This window comes from Lampetra fluviatilis, chromosome 59 (assembly GCF_964198595.1).
Source record: "Lampetra fluviatilis chromosome 59, kcLamFluv1.1, whole genome shotgun sequence".
NCBI lineage: Eukaryota > Metazoa > Chordata > Hyperoartia > Petromyzontiformes > Petromyzontidae > Lampetra > Lampetra fluviatilis.
Genome location: NC_136333.1, coordinates 5433499 through 5460240, shown reverse-complemented (window position 1 = coordinate 5460240; position 26742 = coordinate 5433499). Strand labels below are relative to the sequence as shown.

The following is a 26742-nucleotide window of genomic DNA, read 5'->3' as shown; positions in this document are numbered from 1 at the left end:
AGTCTGAATGTCGTGAGAATTATTTTATTTTTCGATTTAAAGCTTAGTGGTTAGTAAAACTTGATAACTCATTAAACCGTTTGTAACTTTTTGTGTAATTGTGACATGTTGACATCGTGAAATATACCGCTTTGAAATTGGGTCCATATTTTAAAACACCCTGTATACTTTCGATTTAAAGCTTTCGTGACTGCAGGGATTCATCTTCTTGGTTCTTTCGGTAAAGTCACGTAGAAGGGAAGTAATAAAATAATAAACATAAAACATAATACATAATCAAATGTTTTATTTTTATTATTTTATTACTTCCCTTCTACGTGACTTTACCGAAAGAACCAAGAAGATGAATTATTTTATTGTTTTATTTTATTTATTTTATTATTTTCCTTCTACGTGACTTTACCGAAAGAACCAAGAAGATGAATCCCTGCAGTCACGAAAGCTTTAAATCGAAACTTAGATTAAAACCATCAGTCTAACTCCGTACTACAACGCTTGACCGCAACTACGCCACTCTGGTCAGCGGGCGGCGGCATCGGGAGGGCAATGAGCACGGACGTGGGAGCATAGAAGTACGTGACAACCACTTTGCATTGCTGCGCCGCTGCCACCTGTCACCTCACACACGTGGAGGAGAAAGGGGGCGGGCACAGCGCCGGCTCATTTGCATAAACATAGTAGTCCTCAGCGCTCGCCTGGAGGTCACCCCGCCTGCAGTGACACATTATAGTCGTCCAGCGCACTGCCTGAAGGACCCCGCACCACGACAGGACTTGTTGTGCAGCGTGTACGTTGAACTTCTTTCGCGCCGTACGTAGCCAAACGTGCTAAATCGGAGGAGCAGTGGCGATGGTTGGGGGTTAGAGGTGAGGGTTCACGGTGGGGTCCGAGTGTGCTGCTGCTGCTGCTCTTGCTCCACATCTGCGTAGCTCATCCCAATCCACGTGGGTTTTGTAGTCGCCCACGGCGTTCGCCTGAAGAACTCCTCCAATGCAACGCTTACAAATCTAAATACACCTTTTAAAAAAAATCCCAATCAAAGTAACTGTACAACGGTTGAACTTAAAATTATTTTCAACTTTATTTGTTTTTGGTAAATATAAATTTTATAAACCAAAGTGCACTCTTACCGGCTAATTTGCATATTATAATCTTAGTCATCCACCGCGCTCGCGCCTGAAGGACCCCGGGGCGTGCCCGAAATCAACGTTAGTAGTCCAGCGCGTTCGCCTGAAGGACCCGCGACAGACGCCGAAATCTACGCTAGTAGTCCAGCGCGATCGCCCGAAGGACCCACCCAATTCATTTAAAAAAGAAAAGAATAATGAAATAATAAAATAAATCCTACAAGTACAATAATGAAAATAAAATAATACGAACAAAATAGGATTAAAATCATACGAATAAAAATCATACAAACAAAATAATTCAAATAATAAAATATACAATAACGAAAATAAAACAATAAAAACGAAACAACAGAAAATACAATGACGAAAATAAAACAATAACAACGAAACAACAGAAAATACAATGACAAAAATAACACTAACAAAAACAAAACAATACAAAATACAACCATAAAAAGAAAATAATAAAAATTATAATAATAATAATCAGTCGCGTAACGGCGTAAGGACCCTCTAATCCCAAACCACGCCCCCCTCCTTCACCCGCAGCACGCGCCTCCGCCACCTTTCCCCTCCACGCGCGCGTCTCAAGCGGTCGACTAAAATCCGATCGATCGATCGATCGACTCAGCCGGCGGTGGACGATGCTGGGAGACGCGGGCGATGTGCTCGAGGGGCTGTGCAAAGGCGCCGTGCCCGCGGGGCTGCTGCTCCTGCTGCTGCCCGCAGCCGCGCTGCTGCTGTCGCGGGCAGCTCCGGCCCAAGCGGCCCACGAGTTCCCGGCCATGCGGGCCGCGCAGTTCGACATCCACGGGCAGCAGCACGGTGCGGGGAGGGGGGGGGGCAGTGGGGGGAGGGGGCAGGGAGGGAGGGGCAGGGGAGATGGGGGGTGAGAGCCGGGTGGGCAGGGGCAATCACAGTGAGTGGCAGCGTCAAATCAGAGTGGGTGGTGGTGGTGGCGGGCAGCAGCACAGGGAGGGGGGCAGGGAGGGGAGCGGGGGGGGGCAGGGAGTAGGGCAGGGTGGGGGCAGGGAGGGGGGCGTGGGGGGGGCATGAGAGATGGGAGGGGGGGCAGGAGAGATGGGGGTGGGTGGGGGTGACAGCCGGGTGGACAGAGACAATCACAGTGAGGGGCAGCGTCAAATCAGTGGGTGGTGGTGGCGGGCAGCAACACTGTGGGGGGCAGTGACAAAGAAAGGGGGGTGGGGGGGGGGGCAGCGCAGTTGGGGACGACAAAGAGCGCTTAGCCGGGGGGGGGGGGGGGCGAGCTGGGTTGGGGGGCAGCGTGTGGACTGTAAAGAGTGGGGGGGGGGGGGTTAGCACGGTGGGCTACGTACGGTGCGAAAGAAGTTCAACATAGACATGCTGGACAGAGCGAAGAGGCGGGGGGTGGGGTGACCAGCAGGGAGGGCAGCAGTTGATGGGAGACGTCACGCGGACACGTGGAGTGGTGGTGGGTGGGGGGCAGAGAGGGCACAGCAAGGTGGTGGTGGTGGTGGGGGGCAGAGAGGGGGCAGCAAGGTGGTGGGGGTGGGTGGGGGGGCAGAGAGGGCACAGCAACGTGGTGGTGGTGGGCAGAGAGGGATCAGCAAGATGGTGGTGGTGGGTGGGGGGGCAGCAAGGTGGTGGTGGTGGGTGGGGGGACAGAGAGGGCACAGCAACGTGGTGGTGGTGGTGGGCAGAGAGGGATCAGCAAGGTGGTGGTGGTGGGTGGGGGGGCAGCAAGGTGGTGGTGGTGGGTGGGGGGGCAGAGAGGGCACAGCAACGTGGTGGTGGTGGTGGGCAGAGAGGGATCAGCAAGGTGGTGGTGGTGGGTGGGGGGCAGAGAGGGGGCAGCAAGGTGGTGGGTGGGGGGCAGAGAGAGAACAGCAAGGTGGTGGTGGTGGTGGGTGGGGGGGGGCAGAGAGGGCACAGCAAGGTGGTGGTGGTGGGTGGGGGGGGCAGAGAGGGGGCAGCAAGGTGGTGGTGGGTGGGTGGGGGGCAGAGAGGGGGCAGCAAGGTGGTGGTGGTGGTGGGTGGGGCAGCAAAGGCCACAGCTTCGTGGACTTGAAACAGCAGTAGTAGCAGCAGTAGCAGCAGCAGGGGGACACGGACAGCCAAGGTGGTGATGGTTGAGAGTAAGATAGCAGCCAGCCAGGGATGATGGTTGGGGCATGGGGGGGGACAGGAGACGAGGAATCCCGCATCAGGAACAGGAAATAAGGGTGGGCGGGGGGCGGTGCAGATGAAAGGAATTGCAGGGGGGGGGGTGGAGATTGGGGGGCAGATTTGGGGGTGGCATCCGAGAGACAAAAATAGGCAGACGTGGGTCGGGGAACAAACACAACTCAGAGAGACACCACAGCGTGACGAGTAGGACACGCCGGGATGATGGTGGTGGTGATGATGGTAGTGGTGATGATGGTGATGATGATAATGGTGGTGGTAGTGGTGATGATGGTGGTGGTGGTGGTGGTGACGATGATGATGATGTTGGTGGTGATGATGATTATGGTGGTGGTGGTGATGATGATTATGGTGGTGGTGGTGGTGGTGATGATGATGGTGATGATGGTGGTGTTAATGATGATGATGATGGTGGTGATGATGATGGTGATAATGGCCGAGGATCGGTGGGTGAATGACAGCCAAAGCAGAGAACACGTTCTGGAGGGCACGTCCACCGCGGAGATGGAGCGGTGAGATCGGTGAATTCGCAGGGGCGAGGTCGCGACGGCGTTGGGAAGGGGCATTCATCCAGCAGTGGATGGACCATGGCCGATGATGAGAATGGGGGGGAGGTGAGGCATTGGCGGAGAGACCATGGTTCTCATTCAGCTAGGAGCTACCCGTGGCTGAACTCCGGAAAATATCCCTTAGAGAGATTTAAACCCTTGTGGGGGTGGGGAGACGCAGGGACACGTGACACAGCAGAAGGGGGGGCAGCAGGGAGACAGGATAGAGCCTCGTGGTGCAGCAGTGGTAGTGGGATAGGGGGAGACGGTGGTGGAGACACTGGGAGATGATAGGGGGAGACGGTGGTGGAGACAGTGGTGGAGACACTGGGAGATGAGAGGGAGAGACGGTGGTGGAGACAGTGGTGGAGACACTGGGAGATGATAGGGGGAGACGGTGGTGGAGACGGTGGTGGAGACTGGTGGAGACACTGGGAGATGATAGGGGGAGACGGTGGTGGAGACACTAGGAGATGAGAGGGAGAGACGGTGGTGGAGACGGTGGTGGAGACACTGGGAGATGATAGGGGGAGACGGTGGTGGAGATACTGGGAGACAGGAGGGCAATAGACACAAGAGAAGATGGCGATACGTAGAGGACAACAGAGGGCACGTGTGTGTGTGTTGATGTCTTAGTGTGTGTGTAATGTGTAGTGTGTGTAGTGTGTGTGTGTAATGTGTAGTGTGTGTGTGTAATGTGTAGTGTATGTGTGTAGTGTGTGTGTGTAATGTCTAGTGTGTGTGTGATGTGTAGTGTGTGTGTAATGTGTGTGTGTGTTGATGTCTTAGTGTGTGTGTTATGTGTAGTGTGTGTGTAACAGAGGTGTGGACTCGAGTCATGTGACTTGGACTCGAGTCAGACTCGAGTCATGAATTTGATGACTTGCGACTCGACTTGGACTTGCATAACAATGACTTTGTCCCACCTCTGGTGTGTAATGTGTAGTGTGTGTGTAATGTGTAGTGTGTGTAGTGTGTGATGTGTAGTGTGTGTGTGTGTAATGTGTAGTGTGTGTGTGTGTAATGTGTAGTGTGTGTAGTGTGTGTAGTGTGTGTAATGTGTAGTGTGTGTAATGTGTGTGTGTAATGTGTAGTGTATGTGTGTAGTGTGTGTGTGTAATGTCTAGTGTGTGTGTGTGTGTAATGTCTAGTGTGTGTGTATACTGTCTAGTGTAGTGTGTGTGTAGTGTGTGTAATCTGTAGTGTGTGTAATGTGTAGTGTATGTGTGTGTGTAATGTGTAGTGTATGTGTGTAATGTGTAGTGTATGTGTGTAGTGTCTGTGTGTAATGTCAAGTGTGTGTGTAATGTGTAGTGTGTGTGTAATGTCTTAGTGTGTGTGTAGTGTCTAGTGTGTGTGTAATGTGTAGTGTGTGTGTGTCTGTCTGTGTGTGTAGTGTGTGTGTGTAGTGTGTAATGTCTTAGTGTGTGTGTAATGTATAGTGTGTGTGTAATGTTTTAGTGTGTGTGTGTAATGTCTAGTGTGTGTGTAATGTCTAGTGTGTGTGTAATGTATGTGGGTAGCGGTGGCGCAGTGGTTAGCGCGCTGCACTCTGAACCTGGCTATCCGAGTTGCCACGGCTAACGTCTGCCGCACTGTCCAGCGTGGTGAAGTACGGTCAGTCAACCCCTTTGACAGGCACGGCTTTGTCAGGCCTTCATCCAGCAGTGGATTTAAACGGGACTATCCACATTGTTACTTTCACGCTGTATCATTATTATTGTTATACACTGAGTATTTTCTTCTTAGAGTGGCTACGTACGTGTACACATCGCCACTGGGGAGACAAAGGCGGCCAGGCACGGTGCTGGCCACCTGCTCCATATGTGCCGTCTTGGCTTTAATAGGTGCTCGCTAACAGCACTTGCCCCAGCAGTTTGTTAAAGGCTTACACGTGGGGTTTCTGTCGTTGTCATAATGTGTGTGTATCCTATATTATGTGTGTTATTTTCGTGTCTTTATAATGTCTCTGTGTTGAGGTGTCACTGTGTGTGTGTGTCTTATTCTTGATGTACTCGTTCCTGCAGTGTGTGCCTGCTAGTATGTTTATCTCTACGAGTGATTTTGTACGTGTGGCGTATGTGTGTGTTTTTGTCTGTGCGTGCGTGCGTGCACGTATATGTGGTCGACTCAAACGAGTACCTGGTGCGGCCGTGTAAACATCGCGGCCCGGCGCGGCACTGGCCACGCGACCCCGTCGCGTACCCTGCCCGGCCTTCGAAGGGCTCGACCCGCAAAACAGCACTTGCCCTCCCCCGACGGTGCGTCGAGGTTGCACGGGGTGACCTTTGTCTCTGTGGCCGCGCAGGCTCTCGGAACGCCATCGTGAACGCGGAGGCGCGCTCGGGCGACGCCGACGGGCTGTCCCGCCGCTGCGTGCTGCTGCGCCTCTCGGAGCTGTCGCTGCACACGCTGCGCCACGCGCTGGCGCAGGCCGCGGCCGCCATCGTCATCTTGCTGCCGCCCGACCTCGGCAGCCTCCCCGGCGATGCGCTCGAGGTTCGCGCTAGCTAGCTCGCTCGCCCGCCAGTTCGCCCACCAGCTCGCCCGCCAGCTCGCCCGCCAGCTCACCCGCCAGTTCACCCACTTGCTCGCTCACCCGTTCACTTGCTTACCCACTCACTTTACTCGCGCGCTCACTCACGTACTCACCCACTAGCCCGCCCGCCCGCTAGAGCTCGAAAACGGGTTTTGATTCCTTACCCGTACCCGGCCGCACCAGGGTCGCAAACGGGTACCTGTACCCGTACCCGGCCGTACCCGTATCGGGTACCTGATTGCGACCTCTGGGATGAAGCCATGTTGCAGGCGCGGGTGGGTTGATTCTAGGAACTTGAATTGTGAGAAGAGACAAGACGTTGGGAAATGAGTGACAAACAGTTACTCACCAGTGACTCACGGCCTACCCGTACCCGGCCACACCAGGGTCACAAACGGGTACCCGTACCCGGCCGGGTACGGGTAGCCGGTTATCGGGTAGGGTACGGGTATCGGGTACCCGGTTGCGACCTCTGCCGCCCGCCAGCTCGCCCGCCAGCTCGCTCACCCGTTCACTTGCTTACCCACTCACTTTGCTCGCGCGCGCACACTCACGTACTCACCCACTCACCCGCGAGCTCAACCGCTCACTCAGCCGCTCATTTGCTCAGCCACACACTCACCCGCTCACCCGCTTACTCAACCGTTAGCACGCTTACTCACCCGCTCACTCAGCAGCTCATTCAACTGCTCACTCGCCCATCCCCTTGCTCATTAACTCACCCGCTCCACTCATTTTCTACCTATCCACTCGTCCATCCGTCTACTGGCAGGCGAATGCCCATCGCTGAACCACAGTCACCTTATACCGCACGGGGGCGATGTTTGCTGCTGTGTACAATCCCGATTAGGTAATTTGCGCTGTAAATTTTCAAATTTGGCACATCTAGACCACGATGCCGGTGGCACACAATGGTCTGCTCTTGCAAATGATGCCACGGCATCTTGAACATCCACTGTGAGTGACAGGGACGGCGCGTGTTATTGTTATCACGGGCTAATACACACACCGCAATGATGATAATAACCAGGGCGGCCGCTAGATTCGAACCAGGGCGGCCGCTAGATTCGAACCACGAACCTCTGCAAAGAGCGGCGAACGCGCCACTGTTGGGCTGCCGCGGCACCTCCCAAGTGGGGGATCTGCGTGCGTGTGTGTGTGTGTGCGTGCGTGTGTGTGTGTGCGTGCGTGTGTGTGAGTGTGTGTGTGTGCGTGCGTGTGTGTGTGTGCGTGCGTGTGAGTGTGTGTGTGTGCGTGTGTGTGTGCGTGCGTGTGTGCGTGTGTGTGTGCGTGTGTGTGTGTGTGTGTGCGTGCGTGTGTGTGTGTGCGTGCGTGCGTGTGAGTGTGTGTGTGTGCGTGTGTGTGTGCGTGCGTGTGTGCGTGTGTGTGTGCGTGTGTGTGTGTGCGTGTGTGTGTGCGTGTGTGCGTGTGTCCGCGTGCGTGTGTGTGTGCGTGTGTGCGCGTGTGTGTGCGCGTGCGTGTGCGCGTCTGGTGTATGTTGAACTTCTTTCGCAGCGTACGTAGCCAACCGTGCTAATCGGAGAGTGCGTGTGTGTGTGCGTGGTGTGTGTGCGAGTGGTGTGTGTGGTGTGTGGTGTGTGTGTGTGCGTGTGGTGTGTGTGCGTGTGGTGTGTGTGCGTGTGGCGCTCTCCGATCATCTCGTTACGCGGACGAGCGCAAGACAAATCCAAATTAATTCGCTCGCCCCCCTCACGCCCCCCCCCTCGCCCCCACCCCCCTTCCCCCCCCCCCGCCACGTGGCACAGCGGCTGCGGGAGGTGGAGCCGGAGCTGCTGATGATGGAGACGGCGGTGCCGGTGTACCTGGCGCAGGAGGACGAGGAGCTGCTCTCCATCCACGAGCAGCTCCACGCCGCCTCCACCGCCCTGCAGCACGCCTCCGCCGCGCAGGGTACGCGCCGGGCTAGGTGCATGCACGCTGGGGGTACGCGCCAGGCTAGGTGCATGCACGCTGGGGGTACGCGCCAGGCTAGGTGCATGCACGCTGGGGGTACGCGCCAGGCTAGGTGCATGCACGCTGGGGGTACGCGCCAGGCTAGGTGCATGCACGCTGGGGGTACGCGCCGGGCTAGGTGCATGCACGCTGGGGGTACGCGCCGGGCTAGGTGCATGCACGCCAGAGGTCGCAAACGGGTTTTAATTCCTTACCCGTACCCGGCCGCACCAGGGTCGCAAACGGGTACCCGTACCCGGCCGTACCCGTACCCTACCCGTACCCGGCCGGGTACGGGTAGGGTACGGGTATCGGGTACCTGATTGCGACCTCTGGGATGAAGCCATGTTGCAGGCGCGGGTGGGTTGATTCTACGGACTTGAATTGTGAGAAGAGACAAGACGTTGGGAAATGAGTGACAAACGGTGACTCACCAGTGACTCACGGCCTACCCGTACCCGTACCCGGCCACACCAGGGTCGCAAACGGGTAACCGTACCCGGCCGGGTACGGATAGCCGGGTATCGGGTAGGGTACGGGTATCGGGTACCCGGTTGCGACCTCTGATGCACGCTGGGGGTACGCGCCAGGCTAGGTGCACGCACACAAGGGGGTGCACGCGCTGAGGGCACGCGCCGGGCTTGTGCACACGCGCAGGGTGCCCGCACTCGGGGTATGTGCCAGGCTAGGTGCACACCAAAAAATCAAGCGTTTGTCAATTATTATTCTTCTGCTAGGTTATTGAGGGAAGCCGCACTGTGTGTCATGACTTCTTATCTGAAGGCCTCCACCAAGGTTTCACAGTCGGGTCTGCTGCTTTCTACGTAGATTCCAAATGAGTGATTGAAAATGTTAAAATCTTAATCGATAACCTCGCCGATTCAACCAATCACCGAACCACTCTGCGACTCACACCAGCCTGTATGGCACGTGAGGAAGTGGCATTGTCAGCACCATACATGATGTTTTCACTGTACCACGTACTCATTTAGGGCTGAGTCATCGTAAGGGTGGCCCAGGATTGGTCCATTGGCTATGAGCAGGAATCTATCGCGTAATGCAGTCCGCTAATCACTGCACTACCACTCCCCACACACACAAAGACAAGACGAAGGTCCCCCATATAGCCTTAACAGACTGTTGGGGCAAGTGCTGTTGACGAGGGGTGGGTGGCCAGCACCACGCCCGGCCGCCTTTGTCTCCCCAGGGACGATGCTAACACACTGCACCAGTTACTCATTTGAGGCTACCAAGGTGAGGCCCAGGACCAGTTCAGATAATCGTCACTGGTGTTGGCCGTGAGCTGGAATTGAACTCGGGCCGCCGGGCTTGTAGCGCAGCGCGCTAACCACTGTACTACCACTCCCCACACACCCCTAACCCTTCCCTCTCCGTGTGCCCCCTCCCCGTGTAGTCATGCTGAGCACGGCGACAGCCAACGGCTTCCAGATGGTGGCAAGCGGAGGCCAAAGCAAGGCCCTGCCGGACTGGCCAATCGCCAGCATCGAGGTGCCCAATTAAGACGCCCTATTGCCGCCCCCCCCCCCCCTCCAAAACAAACCACAGTGGTGGTGGTGGTGGTGATGGTGCTGGTGGTGGTTTTGCTGATGGTGGCGGTGCTGGTGGTGGAGGTGGTTTTGCTGCTGGTGGAGGTGGTGGTGAATGGTGACAGCGGTGATGACTGCTGGTGGTGGATCTCGTGCTGGTTATGGTGACAGCGGCGATGATGCTGCCGATACTGGTGATGGTGGAATTGGTGCTGCTGCTGACGTCGGTGATTGTGGTGGTTGTGGCGGTGGTTGTGGTGGTTGTGGCGGTGGTTGTGGTGGTTGTGGCAGTGGTTGTGGTGGTTGTGGCGGTGGTTGTGGTGGTTGTGGCGGTGATTGTGGTGGTTGTGACGGTGGTTGTGGCACAGGGCCGGCTGCCTGGTCTGGGGGGAGACGATTTGCCGACCATCGTGATTGTGGCTCATTACGACTCGCTGGGACTCGCTCCGGTCAGTGTCGACGCACCTCTTCATGTGTCTCACCGCACCCCCCCCCCCCCGTCAGTTTGCTCGCAAGGAAAGGAACAGAATATTCAAATGATGTTTAAAAAAATTCTGTTGAAATAACGAACATTTTTCCCATTGTGCTTCGATCACGAAATGGAGAAATTTCCATTTGGAACGAACGAGATGGCTACGGTCATCCTTGTAACAGAGCTGCTGAGGCACAATGGGGCATCACCAGATGAAATAATATAAAGTCTGAGAGAAGGGACACTGAAGATGACATTTACGGAACTTCTTCTGAAATCCGCGTGCGTGTGTGTGTGAACACTGCTCGACGACCCCGGGAGATCTGTGTGTCGATTCGGTGGCAAATATCTCAGCTGGTGCTTGGCCTCCGGTAGCTTTACTTGACCTTAAGTGAGCACCTGCTGCAGTGTGTACGAAACATCGGCACTGGGGAGGCTTCCGCGCGAGTTGCTGGCCACACAACCCCCGTCGTGCCGGCCTTAATAGCTGCGGCTCGCTTGAAGCAATTGCCCCAACATTCTGTTAAGGTCTACGGGATGGGAGGGGGACGGGGGAGGGGTAACCTTTGTCTTTGTGTGCAGTGGCTGTCGTTTGGCGCGGACTCCAACGGGAGCGGAGTAGCGGCGCTGCTGGAGTTGGCGCGTCTCTTCTCCAAGCTCTACACACACAAGCGCACGCACGCCGCGTGGGTTCACGCACGCACGCACGGGGCCCACAGTCACGTACACAGATGACAAAGATCCCACGTATAGCCTCGACACAATGCTGGGGCAAGTGCTGTTAGCGAGCACCTATGAAGGCCGGCGCGGTACACGAGGGGGTGGGTGGCCAGCACCACACCCGGCTGCCTTTGTCTCTTCCAGGGGTGATGAGGACAAACCTCGCCAAGTACTATTTTAAGGCCGAGTCCACCTAGGAGAGGCCCAGGAATGGTTCAGATATTTCCCAGTTATGTAGGTCGTGAATGAGAATCGATCTTGGGTTGCTGGGCTTGTAGCGCAGTGTGCTAACCACTGCTCCACCGCTCCACCCAGACAGACACGCACAGATGCACACGCGCACCCACCCGCTACTCTTCCTTTAAGCGTAGCCACTCGCTGCACATTAAAGGTTGTCGCCCCAACCCATGCCTCCAGGTACAACCTCCTGTTCTTCCTGTCGGGCGGCGGGAAGTTCGGATACCAGGGAACCAAGCGCTGGCTGGAGGACAACCTGGATCACACGGGTAAGATGATCTTCGCCGGTGTTGGCCACGAGCGGGAATCGAACTCGGGTGGCTGGGGTTCGTGGCGCAGTGCGCTAACCACTGCGTTGCCGCTGCTCGCTTATGTAGTGACATAAGAAGGGAGGGGCTGCTGGAGGCTCTGGGACCCTGGGCGGGCCAGGCGCTTAAGCCGCTTGGCGCCACCAACGGGGGGGGGGCTGTGTGTGCTCTGTGGGATATCTGGGGGCGCACACGGCCCCACCCTTCGTTGGGGACTAGGCATAAAAGGGGAGCTCCCTGGACGATCAGGGCCAGTCGTAGCTCAAGACCCAAGACCCAAGACCAAGTCATCTGAGGACCCTGGGATGCTGTGAGAACGAGTGGTGGGACTCTGGAACTCCCGACTCTACGACCTTGTGAGGCCGAGTTCCAGAGCGTAGCCAGAGTAGTGTATCTAGGCTGTGTACCTAGGCTGTGTACCTGGGAGTTGTTACAGAGTATCAGGACTGTTGGACTGTTGGATTGTAATAAAGAAGTTACCTTTACAAGTGTCTCCGGAACCCTTTAAACTTATGACAGAGAGGACGGCCGTGGATAATCCAAAAATGAGACCATTTTCCGCTGATCTCTGTGCCAAAAACGATCGACCAATCAATGCGCGTGCATTGATAACAATTTCCTGCGCCCGCCCAGCAGAATATTCGGGCCACTAAGTGGATGACAGCAGAGCCACGCCAATCGACATCAATCAAACTCCGCCCCACTGTCGTAAAGATATTGCAACTACTTTACTGTCGCGGCAATCGCATGGATTTCGAGTTAACCGGAGCGCATGTTTGTTCGGTTTAAGCACGTGACTTGGAATAAACATTTCCAAGAATAACAAATAACAATGTGTAACTCTTAGATGATCAGTTTGGACTTAAGGAAAAATCAATGAGTTATTAATTCATGGCAAAATCTTCGGTGTGCGGTTAATCCGCACATCGGATAAACTGTACGCGGATAATGGAGAGTCTACTGTGGCTGAATTGATACTTCAATAAAATTATCAGTTTAACACATAGGCTTTCGCGACCAATATTATCCATTTTAGAGGTTTTTTGGGGTTAGATTGTGTAAATATAAATGTATCGTAAACCCACAACTTTGACAACTCTAATAAGTCTTGTGGGTTTACTCTCCGACACACCGGTGTGCTGAATTAGCAACGAATTGGCACGTTGTGTTTACGTGTCGGGCAGTGGCAGGTTTAAACGACATATTACGCGATCTAACCTCAAAAAATCCTCTCGTGTACGATCAAATGATCGATTGGGGGCCAGCGACTGCGTGTGGCCATCGGCTGCGGTGACCGGTTGAGGCGTCCGTGTCGGCGCAGATGCGAGCTGGCTGCAGGACAGCGTAGCGTTCGTGCTGTGCCTCGACACGCTGGGCAGCGGCGACAGCCTCCACCTGCACGTGTCGAAGCCCCCCAAGGAGGGCACCCCCCCCTACGCCTTCCTCAAGGAGCTCGAATACGTGAGGCCCCTTCACTCGCTCAAACGCCCGTCTTGTCTCGCTCGCTCGCTCTCGTCTGTCTGTCCGTCACGCACGCTCGCTCCTCAGCTTGTTCGCTCGCACCCGGGGGTCTGTTTCGCTCGCTCGCCCGCCCGCTGACTCGCTCGCTCTAGCTTGTTCGCATGCTCGTGCTCCGTCTGGGTCGCTCGTTTACTCGCTGTCTGGCTCGCTCGCTCACGCTCCGTCTGGCTCGCGAACGCTCCGTCTGTCTCGCCCACGCTCCATCTGGCTCGTTCGCTCACGCTCCGTCTGGCTCGCCCACGCTCCATCTGGCTCGTTCGCTCACGCTCCGTCTGGCTCGCGAACGCGCCGTCTGGCTCGCTCACGCTCCGTCTGGCTCGCCCACGCTCCGTCTTGCTCGTTCGCTCACGCTCCGTCTGGCTCGCGAACGCTCCGTCTGGCTCGCTCACGCTCCGTCTGGCTCGTTCGCTCACGCTCCGTCTGGCTCGCGAACGCTCCGTCTGGCTCGCCCACGCTCCGTCTTGCTCGTTCGCTCACGCTCCGTCTGGCTCGCCCACGCTCCGTCTTGCTCGTTCGCTCACGCTCCGTCTGGCTCGCGAACGCTCCGTCTGGCTCGCTCACGCTCCGTCTGGCTCGCCCACGCTCCGTCTGGCTCGTTCGCTCACGCTCCGTCTGGCTCGCCAACGCTCCGTCTGGCTCGCCAACGCACCGTCTGGCTCGCCCACGCACCGTCTGGCTCGCCAACGCTCCGTCTGGCTCGCCAACGCTCCGTCTGGCTCGCCAACGCACCGTCTGGCTCGCCAACGCACTGTCTGGCTCGCCAACGCTCCGTCTGGCTCGCCAACGCACCGTCTGGCTCGCCAACGCACCGTCTGGCTCGCCAACGCATCGTCTGGCTCACTCACGCTCCGTCTGGCCCGCTCGCTCACTTGCTGGCCTCACTCTGTCGATCGCTTCCCTTCCTTGAGGGGCTGGAATGCGTGAGCCCATCCACACCCCGTCGCCGTCTGACTCTTCCACAAACTCGGTCCGTCCCTTCCCTCCGTACCTTTGTGTCTCTCTGTCACTGTGTACCTATTGCTTTTTGTGTGCCCGTGTCTCTCCCATGACCTGTTGTTGTCCCTATATTTTCATGCCTCTATGTGTCCCCGTATACCCCGTGTCTCTGTGTCCGCACGTCTACGTGTGTACCCGTGTCTATCTGAATGATCGCGTCTCTTTTGCGCCCCCCCCCCCCATCGCCCGTTGTCGTCTTTGCGTTGTCTTCCTGTGTCCCCAGCTTCATGTCACATGTGGCTACGCGTACACCTGCGCGAGTGTGTGTGTGCGCGCGCGTGAGCGAGTGAGTTGGCACGGCGTCGGGGGGGGGGGGGGAGGCACAGGTGGCGGTCATCTCGGTAATTTCACCCACAACACCCGAGTCTGCCCCGTGACCTCCTGCCGACGTGACCTCCTGCCGACGTGGCCTCCTGTCGCACCGAGCAGGTGGCGGCGAGCCAGCACCCGTCGCTGCGCTTCTCCATGCTGCACAAAAAGATCAACCTGGCGGAGGAGACGCTGGCGTGGGAGCACGAGCGCTTCGGCATCCGCCGCCTGCCCGCGTTCACGGCCTCGCGCCTCGACACGCACCGCCGGCCCGAGCGCGCCACCATCGCCGATGTCGGGTGCGGCGGCGGGGAGTGGGGGACGATGGGGGGGGGGGGGGGGTGTGGGGAAGGGGCAGGGGGGGGGGCTAGGTACGGGCCTCCGCAACGGCACGCTTGCAGGCCCGGCAGCGTGCTTGCGCGAAATCGCGCCCGCGTGCATTTGCTGCGCGGCACATGCCGCACGTGCGAGACAGAGAAAGGTCCCCCGTGTAGCCTGAACAGACTGTTGGGGCAAGTGCTGTTTAGCGAGGAGCACCTATGAAGGCCGGGATGGCACACGAGGGGGTGGCTTGCCAACACCACGCCCGGCCGCCTTTGTCTCCCCAGTGGTAATGTGTACACACCCGCACTAGGTACTCATTTCAGGCTGAGTCGACCTAGTAGAGGCCCAGGAATGGTTCAGATAATGCTCACTGGCGTTGGCCGTGAGCGGTAATCGAACTCGGGTCGCCGGGTTCGTAGTGTCGGCACGCTTACCCATGCATTACCGCTCCACACACACACACGCTCGCCCTGAAACCCGTCGCACGCTTGCTAGCATGCTCACACGAGCAAACTCGCACCAACATGGACGCGCCACGCAGACGTACTCGTAGACGGAGGTAGGTTATGGGCTTCCGCCAGGGTTTATTAAAGCTTATCAATATTACACAGCAGGGTACACAACTCCCAGGGACTAAGGGTCCTACTCTGAGTCCGGGTCCCTGCCGGCTAGCTCCGGTCTCTCTCTCGTGTCGGATCGTGGACTCTGCCGACTCCACCGAGCGGAGAGAGAAGCACCTCTACGGCTACCACCGGCTTCTCCCCAGACTCACCACTCGATCCCTCTCTCTACCCCTGGTTCCCTCTTCACCCTGCTTACTCTACCCATTCCCACAGTGACCCCGCTTACATCACGGGGTATCCCTTAAGTACCCTAGGAGACGTGACGTCATGTGCACTCAACGGCACACCTACGTCACGTCCCCATTTTACTCCTCTACACAGACGCCGGGACGCACGGAATGTTGACCACGCGCGGGTGTGTCCCACTCGTGTGCCGGTGCAGGTCCCAGGTGGACATCACGAAGCTGAGTCGGAACGTGAAGATCCTGGGCGAGGCGCTGGCGCGGTACATCTACAACCTCACGGGGAAGGTGAGAGGGCATGCTGGCCGCACGTGATCAATCACTTGCCAATTGAGGGGTTTGGAAACCATTCTTCAATATCGCCCCCTTCCTGAGAGTTGGGCTTTCCCGGTTCATAAAAAAAAACCGTTCTTCTTGATAGATACGTGTCCATCTTGCTGTTGCCTGCGTCTTATCGCCGTGTCGCCCGTCCTCTGTGTCTCATCCCAGGGCACGACAGGAGAGTTTGAGGTGTTCTCGGAGCAACTGGTAAGTGGGACAAACGGTTCCGACAACCCCTCCCGTGCGTGCCCCCTCCAGCCTGTCGGCCTACCCCTTTACCCTTGCACCCCTACTCTGCTGACATCGCTGCACCCCTGCCACCCATACACCCCTGCCACCCCACTAGGCCTGTAACCCTACTGTCCCCCCACCCCCTTCCACCCACCAGCGCCTGCAGGAGGAGCAGATGGGCGCCATGGTGGACTGGCTGGCGTCGCAGCCGCGCGCCGCTCCGCTCGTGGGGCCGGACCACGCGCTCGTGACGACACTCGAGCACCACATGGGGCGCTACCTCAAGGATGTCCGCACGCACAACGTGCGCGCCGACAAGAGGTAGCCAGGCGCTCGGTTGCCAGGCGCTCGGTTGCCGGGCGCTCGGTTGCCGGGCGCTCGGTTGACAGGCGCCCGGTTGCCAGGCGCTCGGTTGCCAGGCGCTCGGTTGCCAGGCGCTCGGTTGCCAGGCGCTCGGTTGCCAGGCGCTCGGTTGCAAGGCGCTCGGTTGCCAGGCGCTCGGTTGCCAGGCGCTCGGTTGCCAGGCGCTCGGTTGCCAGGCGCTCGGTTGCCAGGCGCCCGGATGCCAGGCGAGGTAGCGCCAGACACGCGCAACGTGCGCGCACACAAGAGGTGCCATCAGAATCGGCAATTGGAACAAACGATGGTTATGGACATTTTAGTCATTATCTCGACGATTTAATCTTTGTTTATACTGGAGGAATCCGATGAGCCATGAAGCTCTTTTTACAGATGTTCAGTGGGGGCACGGGAGTCAGAAAGTTACAACAACAAACAATGCGAAAAAACACGATATGAGTGAAAAGTTAGGGAAAGGTTTAGCAAATCGCAAAGCAAAAAACAAATTGACCTTTATTTTAGCAGGTAAGGCCCACTGGCCACGAATGATACCTCAACGAAGTGGCTTATCGCGTGGAAATGTGTAGCAGCCGACAGTCGGTGAAAAGTCTCGGCGAGGCTTCGCTGGTTGAATAACGTCCAGAGCTGACGCTTTAGAGTCCTCGCCAAGGTGGCGAAAAATGCGCAAAGGTGCGACCCCGCAGTGGCTTGGCTAACGCAGAGGTCGCAACCGGGTACCCGATACCCGTAACCTACCCGATACCCGGCTACCCGTACCCGGCCGGGTACGGGTAGGCCGTGAGTCACTGGTGAATAACTGTTTGTCACTCATTTCCCAACGTCTTGTCTCTTCTCACAATTCAAGTTCCTAGAATCAACCCACCCGCGCCTGCAACATGGCTTCATCCCAGAGGTCGCAATCAGGTACCCGATACCCGTTCCTTACCCATACCCGGCCGGGTAGGGTACGGGTACGGCCGGGTACGGGTACGGGTACCTGTTTGTGACCCTGGTGCGGCCGGGTACGGGTATGGGTAAGGAATCAAAACCCGTTTGCGACCTCTGGGCTAACGGCACCGCTGGCGGGAGGGCCCTCGGCAAAGATGGAGCCGTAGAGAGGCCCTGCTGGAGTGTATTTAGCCTACTCTTGCATGCTGGCCAAGATATCTTGAACGGGGGTGGGAGTGTACCCACATTATACAGGGTGCTTCCAAAAATGTCAACACTTATATGGGATAATACACTGTAACATGATAACAAATTCATAATCAACGTTTTTGGGTTTAGATCGCGTTATTTATAAATGTGTCGTAACCCTCCACCACCCGACACGGCCAATCAGTAAAAAAGTGTCACGTTGACAAAAGACAAATAGTTCACTGCTTTAGCCCACCGGTGTGTTGAAGCATGAAACCACAACATTTATCCTTTGTCAACGTGACACTTTTTTACTGATTGGCCGTGTCGGGTGGTGGAGGGTTACGACACATTTATAAATAACGCGATCTGAAGCCAAAAACGTTGATTATGAATAATATTGGTCGCGAAAGCCTACACGTGTTAAAATGATAACAAATGTATGTTAATAGCTTAAAAAAGTCAAAGAGTCTCCACTTCCTCGCCATCGTTGTCAACGCGTGCCCGGAATCTTCTCCAGGTGGTCTCCAGAGCCCGGAGGCACATTTCTTGTGGTATCGTTTCAAAATCTCGGAAGTGTTAAAATTTTTTAGAAGCACCCTGTAATATACACCACCGCACGTGACCAGCCGATCAACTAACTGGCGTACTCATGAATACTGCCGGTTGGACAAAGGCCGGCGGGGATTTAAATAAACCAACAAGATTCAAGTTAATTTATTAGGTATAGCCCTGTGAGCCATTCGGCTCTTGAATCGGGTGCAACCGCAACAAACAAAAAACAAAAACATGAACAAAAAACATCTTAAAGTGAATATGTGACTGAGTGCAAACAGAAAATCCAAGAAAAGACAGCAAAATATTGCAGAAAAAAACACCGTACACCAATGCTGTGTGCAATAATCCCAGTGGGATGCAAGTCAAACAACAACAACAACAACCACAAGACAACTTAGATTAAGGCCATCAGTCTAACTCTGTACTACAACAAACAAACATGGCTAAACCAAAACACTTTTCGAAATCAAAATAAAGCCATGAAACCAATGCAACAGTGATCATAGGAACCGTGACGGAATTTTCACAATAAATGGCATAAACAACATGTACTACCAAAACCCTGCAGCCATAGCTGGCTGCAAGATTGAACTCTCAGTAAAAGTAGAGTAGAATTTGTCGGGCCCTGCGGGGTTGATGATTATGTGCTGAGCTGACCTTTGAACTCCTACAACGCTCCGCTGACCCGGTGTTGTAACAATGTGTTACAGAGAACCAGAGTTCCTCTTTTACGATCAGCTGAAGCAGACGATGAATGCCTATCGGTGAGTAACCTGCCACCATCATCATAATCATCTTCATCATTTTCGTAATTGTAATTTAACAAGGCCCGGCATCACTGCCGTCATTAATAGGGTCATCAACAATGTCATCGCCGTTGTCATCTTCGCGATGAACGTCAGCTGGAAAGACACACAGCAGCAGCTTCTCTCGCTGCTGCGAAAACTTGGCGGGGACTTTTTGAAATGAGTCCTGAGACTCTGCGAGGCTTTTCTGAGTAAACTAGCGTAGCCATTAAATTTTGATTTACAGCTCTCGTGACTGCAGGGATTCGTCTTCTTGGTTCTTTCGGTAACGTCACGTAGAAGGGAAATAATAAAATAATAAAAACAAAACATAATAAAATACAATTATCACGACGTTTCGGCCACAACGCAAGCAGCCGTCCTCAGGTGAAGAACAGGTCTGTCGGAAAGACAGCGTCTGAATTTGCAACAATACCACAAGAAATCATTCAGACGCTGTCTTTCCGACAGACCTGTTCTTCACCTGAGGACGGCTGCTTGCATTGTGGCCGAAACGTCGTGATAGTTGTATTTTGTTATGTTTTATTTATATTATTTTATTATTTCCCTTCTACGTGACTTTACCGAAAGAACCAAGAAGATAGCGTAGCCATGATAATTACAACTCCCACGTGGGCTCCCCGGTAGAGCCTAGCGAGGCAGGATTTCCCCCCCCCCCCCTAAAATGTTGTGGGTTATGGATCAACACCACAGCGATGACAAACATGACAATTGGATTTTTTATTTTTAAGTGGCCAATGTGTGAGGGGAGATGTGGGGGGAGCGGTAGTGTAGCAGTGGTTAGCGCACTGCGCTACGAACCGGGCAACACGGGTTCGATTCCCGCTCATGGCCAACACCGGTGACGATTATCTGAACCGGTCCTGGGCCTCCCCTAGGTCCACTCGGCCTTAACACTCGGGAGACAAAGGCGGCCGGGCGTGTTGCTGGCCACCCACCCCCCCCCCACGTGTGCCGTGACGGCCTTCATAGGTGCTCACTAACAGCACTTGCCCCAACAGTCTGTTAGAGACTATACGGGGGATCTTTGTATTTGGGGGAAGGGTCGACAGCACACACTGCGCTGCAGACCTGGCGACTATAGAGTTGGATTGCTGGGCCCTTGCTCAAAGTTGATTCGGCCTTAAGTTACTAACTGGTATTCAGTGTTCAATAACATCGGCACAGCATTTCGACCAAGAGCCTGTATGGCTATATGAGGGATATTTGTCCTCTGTATGTCTAGCAAATGTATCATCTCTAAATTGTGTACGAGACTTGTTGTGTGTCTGTGCGTATGTATGTAACTGGTGAATCTGCCAGTCATCTCAGTCAACCCATGGCACCTGGGTCTGTCCTGTGACCTCCTGTCAGCGAGCCTTCGACACTTCACGTGGCCTCAAAGTGCACCTGGCCTGGCACAGGCGCCGTGGTGTTGTCACCGTCACTTAGTGGCGAATGGCGGTTGTGTTGATATTGGTGTGTAACTTTGTACGTGTGTGTCTGTAGATATGTTTGTATATGTGTATATATCAGTGGTTGCCTTAACAGTCTATAGGTGCCATGTGATGGAGATTTTTTTTGTGTGTGTGTGCGTGTCCGTCTGGCAGAGTGAAGCCTGCAATTTTTGACCTGATCTTGGCAGTTGGGATTGCGGCCTACCTGGGCGCGGTGTACCTGGCTATACAGGTGAGAAATGGGTAATTTTAATTGGGGAGTATGGTCATTATAGGTGCAGCCGTTGTTGGTTTTACGCTAATCCACGTAAAAAACGGGATTTACATGAAAACACTTGAATGTGATCAAATTGCATGCTAAAACATTGCCCAGGGACTACATCTCATCGTATCTCGGAAGCTAAGTTGGTGTTTGAGCCCGCATAGTGCTTGGATGGGCGACCATCATCGTGCCTATGGAACAGGCCTTGTAGGCTGCAGCGGATAGCAGTGCAGCATAACCAATTGTTGTACCGTACATCTACGCTCTCACGTCTGTGCTGCTCTGTTTACCAACCCGCACTGACCAGGATAGCAAAGTCCAGTCAAATATCCGCCACAAAAATCCACTTGGTTTGGTGCGGACGCTCTCATCCAGCAGTGGATTGACACACGGGCTGTACATGTCTATGTCTGGACATCTGTTAAAAAAAAGAGCTTTAATAGCTCATCGGATTCCTCCATACTCTTTGGTTCTTTCGGTAAAGTCACGTAAGTAGAAAAATAATAGATCACGACGTTTCGATCGCAACACAAGCAATCGTCATCAGGTGGGACAACCACAGCAAGAAAAAACTGCTTCAGTATGGTAAAAAAAAATGTATTTTCACGGAAGTTAACGGGTTACTTTTCCTCTTCGTAGAACTTTGGGCTGCTGTACGAGACCATGCGAAGACTCAACGCTAAGCCAAAGCTGCAGTGAGCAGCAGCAATCACACACACACACATCCTCGCACACATACACACATCCCCGCACACATACACAGAGACAATACCCAATATAGGCACACAGACTGTTTGGGGCAAGTGCTGTTAGCGAGCACCTATGAAGGCCGGCACGGCAAACGAAGGGGCTGGGTGGCCAACACCACTCCCGGCCGCCTTTTTCTCCCCAGTCGTGATCTTTACACACCACACCGGGTACTCATTTGAGGCTGAGTCGACCTAGTGGAGGCCCGTGTCCGGTTCGGTAAATTGTCACTACTGCTCGCTAGCATCAGGCACACACTCACGAATGCGCACGCACGTACTTGCAGACGCAGAAGGCGAGGGTGAAGTGGGGGGGCACACAGAGCCTCCCCCACCTACCAGAGGTCGCAAACGGGTTTTGATTCCTTACCCGTACCCGTACCCAGCCGCACCAGGGTCGCAAACGGGTACCCGTACTCGTACCCGACCGGGTACGGGTAGGGTACGGGTATCGGGTACCTGATTGCGACCTCTGGGATGAAGCCATGTTGCAGGCGCGGGTGGGTTGATTCTAGGAACTTGAATTGTGAGAAGAGATAAGACGTTGGGAAATGAGTGACAAACGGTTACTCACCAGTGACTCACGGTCTACCCGTACCTGGCCGCACCAGGGTCGCAAACGGGTACCCGTACGGGTAGCCGGGTGTAGGGTACGGGTATCGGGTACCCGGTTGCGACCTCTGCCACCTACCCACCCACCCGCACGTTCCGTTTGCGAGTTGCAAGCGGGGGATCGGAGGATGGCGTGAGTGATGCGGAAGCCAGAACTGTGGACTCTTGCCGTGACGCGTTCGTTCCGTCGGTCGATCCGTGTCCATTCTCGCGATGAACGTGTCAACTGGAGAATGCATTTTTATTTAACTTGCACTTCGAGATTGATGCATGTGATCTACGTCCGGCAGAGTGGGGGTGGGGGGTCTGCATTGCGCCACAATGTTAAACATTTTTTTATCATATCCTCCAGATTATAAGATCCACTTTCCCCACTGCATTTTCAAGCAAAGGTTGCATCCTATAGCCCAGTATGTGCGTGGTGTGAGACCAGATTAGTTTAACTTGTTTGGCACCCACCGCCACATGTTTGGAATGCGTCCTTCCTTTCCGGAGAATCTCACAATCCGGAGAATACGGTAATAATAGTTATAGTAATAATAATAATATATTATTGAATTGAGTCATGACCCCGAATCGTCACATATCCAAAATGGCGAGGTCGTGGTGGAGGGGGGGAGGGGGTGGGTTGGCGAACGGATTGGTCAATTCTAGATTTGAAGCTTTCGTGACTGCAAGGATTCATATTCTTAGGTTTTTTCAGTAAAGTCACATAGGTAAAAAATTTAAATTTTAATTAATACAATAAAAATAAAATAAAAATCACGACGTTTCGGAGGCAACACAAGCTTCTGTCTTCAGATGGAACCGTCACAGCACGATTGCTGCATCAAGTAAGATAAATTGCTGCATCAATGATTACGTCCAGACATGAGGGTTACTTAGATTTGTGATTGCGTCATTGATAAGAAATTGCCAGCACAGTGTTATCGTCATTTGGGCTACCATTGCTGCTGTGCCCGCAATTACAACTGTGACAACCCAGGTGTGGCTTTTGTCCAAGGTGTTTAAGTCCGAGCCGTCTCGCACTCCGCTGGTTTCTCGTGCATCCCCTGGCCGATTGGAACAACGCGAGCCAATGTCGTGTGGTCGGCGTGCGTGCGTGCACGTGTTGTCTAGTAGCACTGCAGCTGAATTGTAAAACAAAAAAACGAGGGTTGCCGCGATATGGAGAATCGACGATCTGTCACGCAATGTAAGATCCACGATAATCGTATCAGTGTGGCTTGCAAAATACCGTCACGTCGTGATTGTCGTCGCTAATTTTTATTGTTTGCAATGCTTTATTTCCTGACGAAATATGCAAACGTTTTAAAGGTCTAAAACATAAATCGTCGCTCTTTCCCCGTTCAATTGGTGCCGGAGTAATTGACAGCATGTCGGTCATGTGGCATAAACTCTAAATGACTGCGGGCGGGGGGAGATTTTAGGCAGCAGCAAGGCTTACGTTGAGCTAACTGCAGTCGAAATAACTCTTGAGCAATCTTTACTCGTACTTGAAACACACCAGGGCACGATAAAAAGACGGTGACAATCTGAAATGGAATTACAAACTCGAGGGAATATCTCCTCGTCGCGACGATCGGCAGATCGTAGGAACGGGCGTCGTTCTCGTGGAAAAAGATATCGCGGCAAAAACCCTCCTGCAAACCGAACACTGCATGCACTGTTACGCGTCGGGCAACGGTGTCACGGCGCTGCAGGGACGCGCCCCGGGGTCAAGTGACGATGCGTTCGGCTCATCGATCGATCGAAATCGAAACGCCACGCTCGCGGAAAACGCGTCGAAGCCGCTCGCGCGCCAATCGATTATCCGCGACAAGCCACGACGTGGCCCGCGTTTTTTTATGGTAACGGGGGGGTGGTGAACAAAAAGAATCGAACAACGCAGAGGCGAATGTTAAAACTTGACGGCGGGAAAGACGTGCGGCGGGTTTTCTGGGTGTTGCCCCCCCCCCCCGCGCGTTGTTCGACTTCGCACCCCGATGTTTTGCTGCAATGTCGCTGGGGAGCTTCTTCACATCCGGAGACCTGCTCTCGGCACAAGCGCGAAAAACTTCGACGGCACCTGCAGAAAATAATTGGTTCGTTCAATCGAAAATTCCGCCGCTTGTGAATCTCTTTGACAATTCCGTCGAATCGTCGGGCACGGATCAACCGTTTTACGTGTCTAGGCTTTACAGCTAAATGACCGCCGGGTTCTCAAATCGAAGAGGACTTTGCGAGCTTCTCTCCGCAACCCCCCCCCCCCCTCTCCGCCCTGGGCTTTCTCCTTCATCAATTTCCCGTCGGTTTACTGCCGCCAAAATAAACGAGCGCTGTAAAGCGCGCGCACCGGTTTGATAGCGCTGAACGTCGCGAGCAAAGGCGTTGATTAATCGAGGGGGCGGTCTAAGGTTTTGCATGGTGTGTTTTTTTATTAAATCTGTGATCGGTGATGAAGCCCCCTTCCCCGCGAGGCGGAGCGTGATATGAGACTTGTGCGAAGGGGTCGAATCTGCGGAGCTTAAATTGAGTGGTGGCGGGGTCGCTCCCTCGGGGTTGAGTGTTTTGTCTTCGGCTCAAAATGTGAACAATTTAAAATATTTGCTAAAGATGGTGATACAAGTCCATGTGTGTGTGTGGTGTGGTTCCTTTTTAAATCCTTTATATTAAGTTCACTTGCTTGCTTGCTTAGGACCGTACAAATCTTTCGGTCGTTTTTTAACCCACTTCCCGTGATCCAATCGAGCTGACATTTTCCACACAGACTCGTTGTGCGTGACAATTAATGTTCGTGAAAATTTTTTTCCAAAATGTTACACTTTTTAGGACAAAAATATTATATTTAATTACCAATTGCTTAATGCTGCCATGCAATCATCTGACCCATAGGTGGCAGCCATCTCAAGCCAGAGGACGAGAGGACTCTAGCCGCCACGCATATAAAGGATTTATAGTGAAAAACTTTGTTTTTACGGGTTATACTTGTTAGTCGGTTGATCATGAAGCCCGTCTTGGTATCTTTTGTTTGGGTCCTACTTTTTCCTCCAATCCCCATAGTGGTACGTCAAGCGTCATTGAAATGAGATGGCCGCAGAGATTTTCCAAAGAATTGATCACGAAACGTCATTCAAGGGCCATTTTAATATTTTGCACAGTAGGGGAGATTCTTGGACACTGTGATATGAGATTTACACAATGACATGATTATTGCAAACACTGCGGCGGTGTTTGTCAAGCTGCCCATTGGAGCCAAGGAGGTCGCCATACCATTGCTCGGCAGGAGAAAGGCGGTCCAGCAAAGTGCGGACTAAGCTTCGTTTAATATTTAAAGGTTTTTGGGTTGAATTGCGTTAAGTGTAAATCTGTCGTAACCCTCCACCACCCGACACAGCCAGCAAGGTTTGTCACGTGCACAATGCACCAATTAGTTACTACAATTTGAGTACTCTGTAAATGTTGTGGGTTTACTCTCTAACACAGGGGTCCTCAAACTTTTTAAACAGGGGGCCAGTTCACTGTCCCTCAGACCGTTGGAGGGCCGGACTATAGTTAAAAAAACTATAAACAAATTCCTATGCACACTGCATATATTTTATTTTGAAGTGAAGAAACAAAACGGGAACAAATACAATATTTAAAATGAAGAACAAGTAAAGTTAAATCAACAAACTTGCCAGTATTTCAATGGGAACTATGGGCCTGCTTTTGGCTAATGAGATGGTCAATGTCCGGTTCCATATTTGTCACTGCTTAGTCGTAACAAGTGATGCAAGTGTGCATCCGTTAGTCTAGATCTGGTTGGAGATTTCAAATGTTTCATTCTGGAAAAAGTTTGTTCACAGACATAAGCGCTGCCAAAGATGGTTGCCATTTGGAGTGCATGGTTCCTGAGATGAGGATATGTCTCAGAGGGGAGAAATGCATAGAAATTATTAAGGCTGCTTGACTTGAATGCGTCTTTCAGAGAGTCACAATTCTGCAGTTCAGCCAGTTCCACATTTTCAATGTCAATAGAAAATGGGTTACGGAAAAGCTGTATGGTCTGTTCATGGAGATGAAGCTCTTTAAATCTAAATTGGAACTCCTTTTGCAATTTTTCCAGTGAATCCACACATGTTTTGTTTGGGAATGCAACCAATGGTTTTTCCGCTAACAGATTTTGAGTTGTGGGGAGATGGCAGAAGTTTTCCTCCTTCACTTGTTTGATGAGGAGGCCTAATTTTACTTCAAATGCTTTGACATGTGATTGCATATCACAGATGAGCTTCCCCTTTCCTTGAAGTTGCACATTGAAACTGTTGAGTAGCTCTGTTACATCTGTCAGAAAGGCAAGGTGCCATTTCCATTCTGCATCATTGAGCTCTGGTACTTTGTTTTTTGAAAACAGAAAAGCTGTAATCTGTGGAAGTAAGTCATAGAAACGTTTCAAAACTCTCCCTCGACTCAGCCAACGGACTTCTGTGTGGTACAGAACATCTTCATAGTCAACATTTAGCTCAGACAGAAATTCCTGAAATTGTCTGTGGTTTAGTGCATGAGCTCTAATGAAGTTAACAGAGTCCCACTTCAGTGATTTACTACACAGCGCTTGTTGGTGGATGAGGCAGTGTATGGCTATTGGATGAGAATGGTTATGTTTGTCCATCTCTTGGTTAATGCGAGCAATTACTCCTTTCTTAGACCCCACCATGCTAGGAGCACCATCAGTTGTCACACTGGCTAGTTTAGTCCAGT

At 53.5% G+C, this 26742-nt stretch overlaps 1 protein-coding gene across 1 annotated transcript; it reads left to right on the top strand.

Annotated features, from left to right (window-relative positions):
- Positions 1-1672: 1672 nt before the first annotated feature.
- On the top strand, positions 1673-24633 carry NCLN (nicalin). Its single transcript, XM_078880955.1, has 15 exons — positions 1673-1955; positions 6153-6343; positions 8150-8294; positions 9751-9845; positions 10252-10332; positions 10938-11041; positions 11493-11581; positions 12942-13081; positions 14567-14745; positions 15776-15863; positions 16065-16103; positions 16285-16448; positions 18872-18925; positions 20557-20635; positions 21305-24633. The coding sequence occupies exons 1-15, from the start codon at positions 1775-1777 to the stop codon at positions 21362-21364; spliced, it is 1689 nt and encodes a 562-aa protein (XP_078737081.1). The 5' UTR covers positions 1673-1774; the 3' UTR covers positions 21365-24633.
- Positions 24634-26742: the final 2109 nt, after the last annotated feature.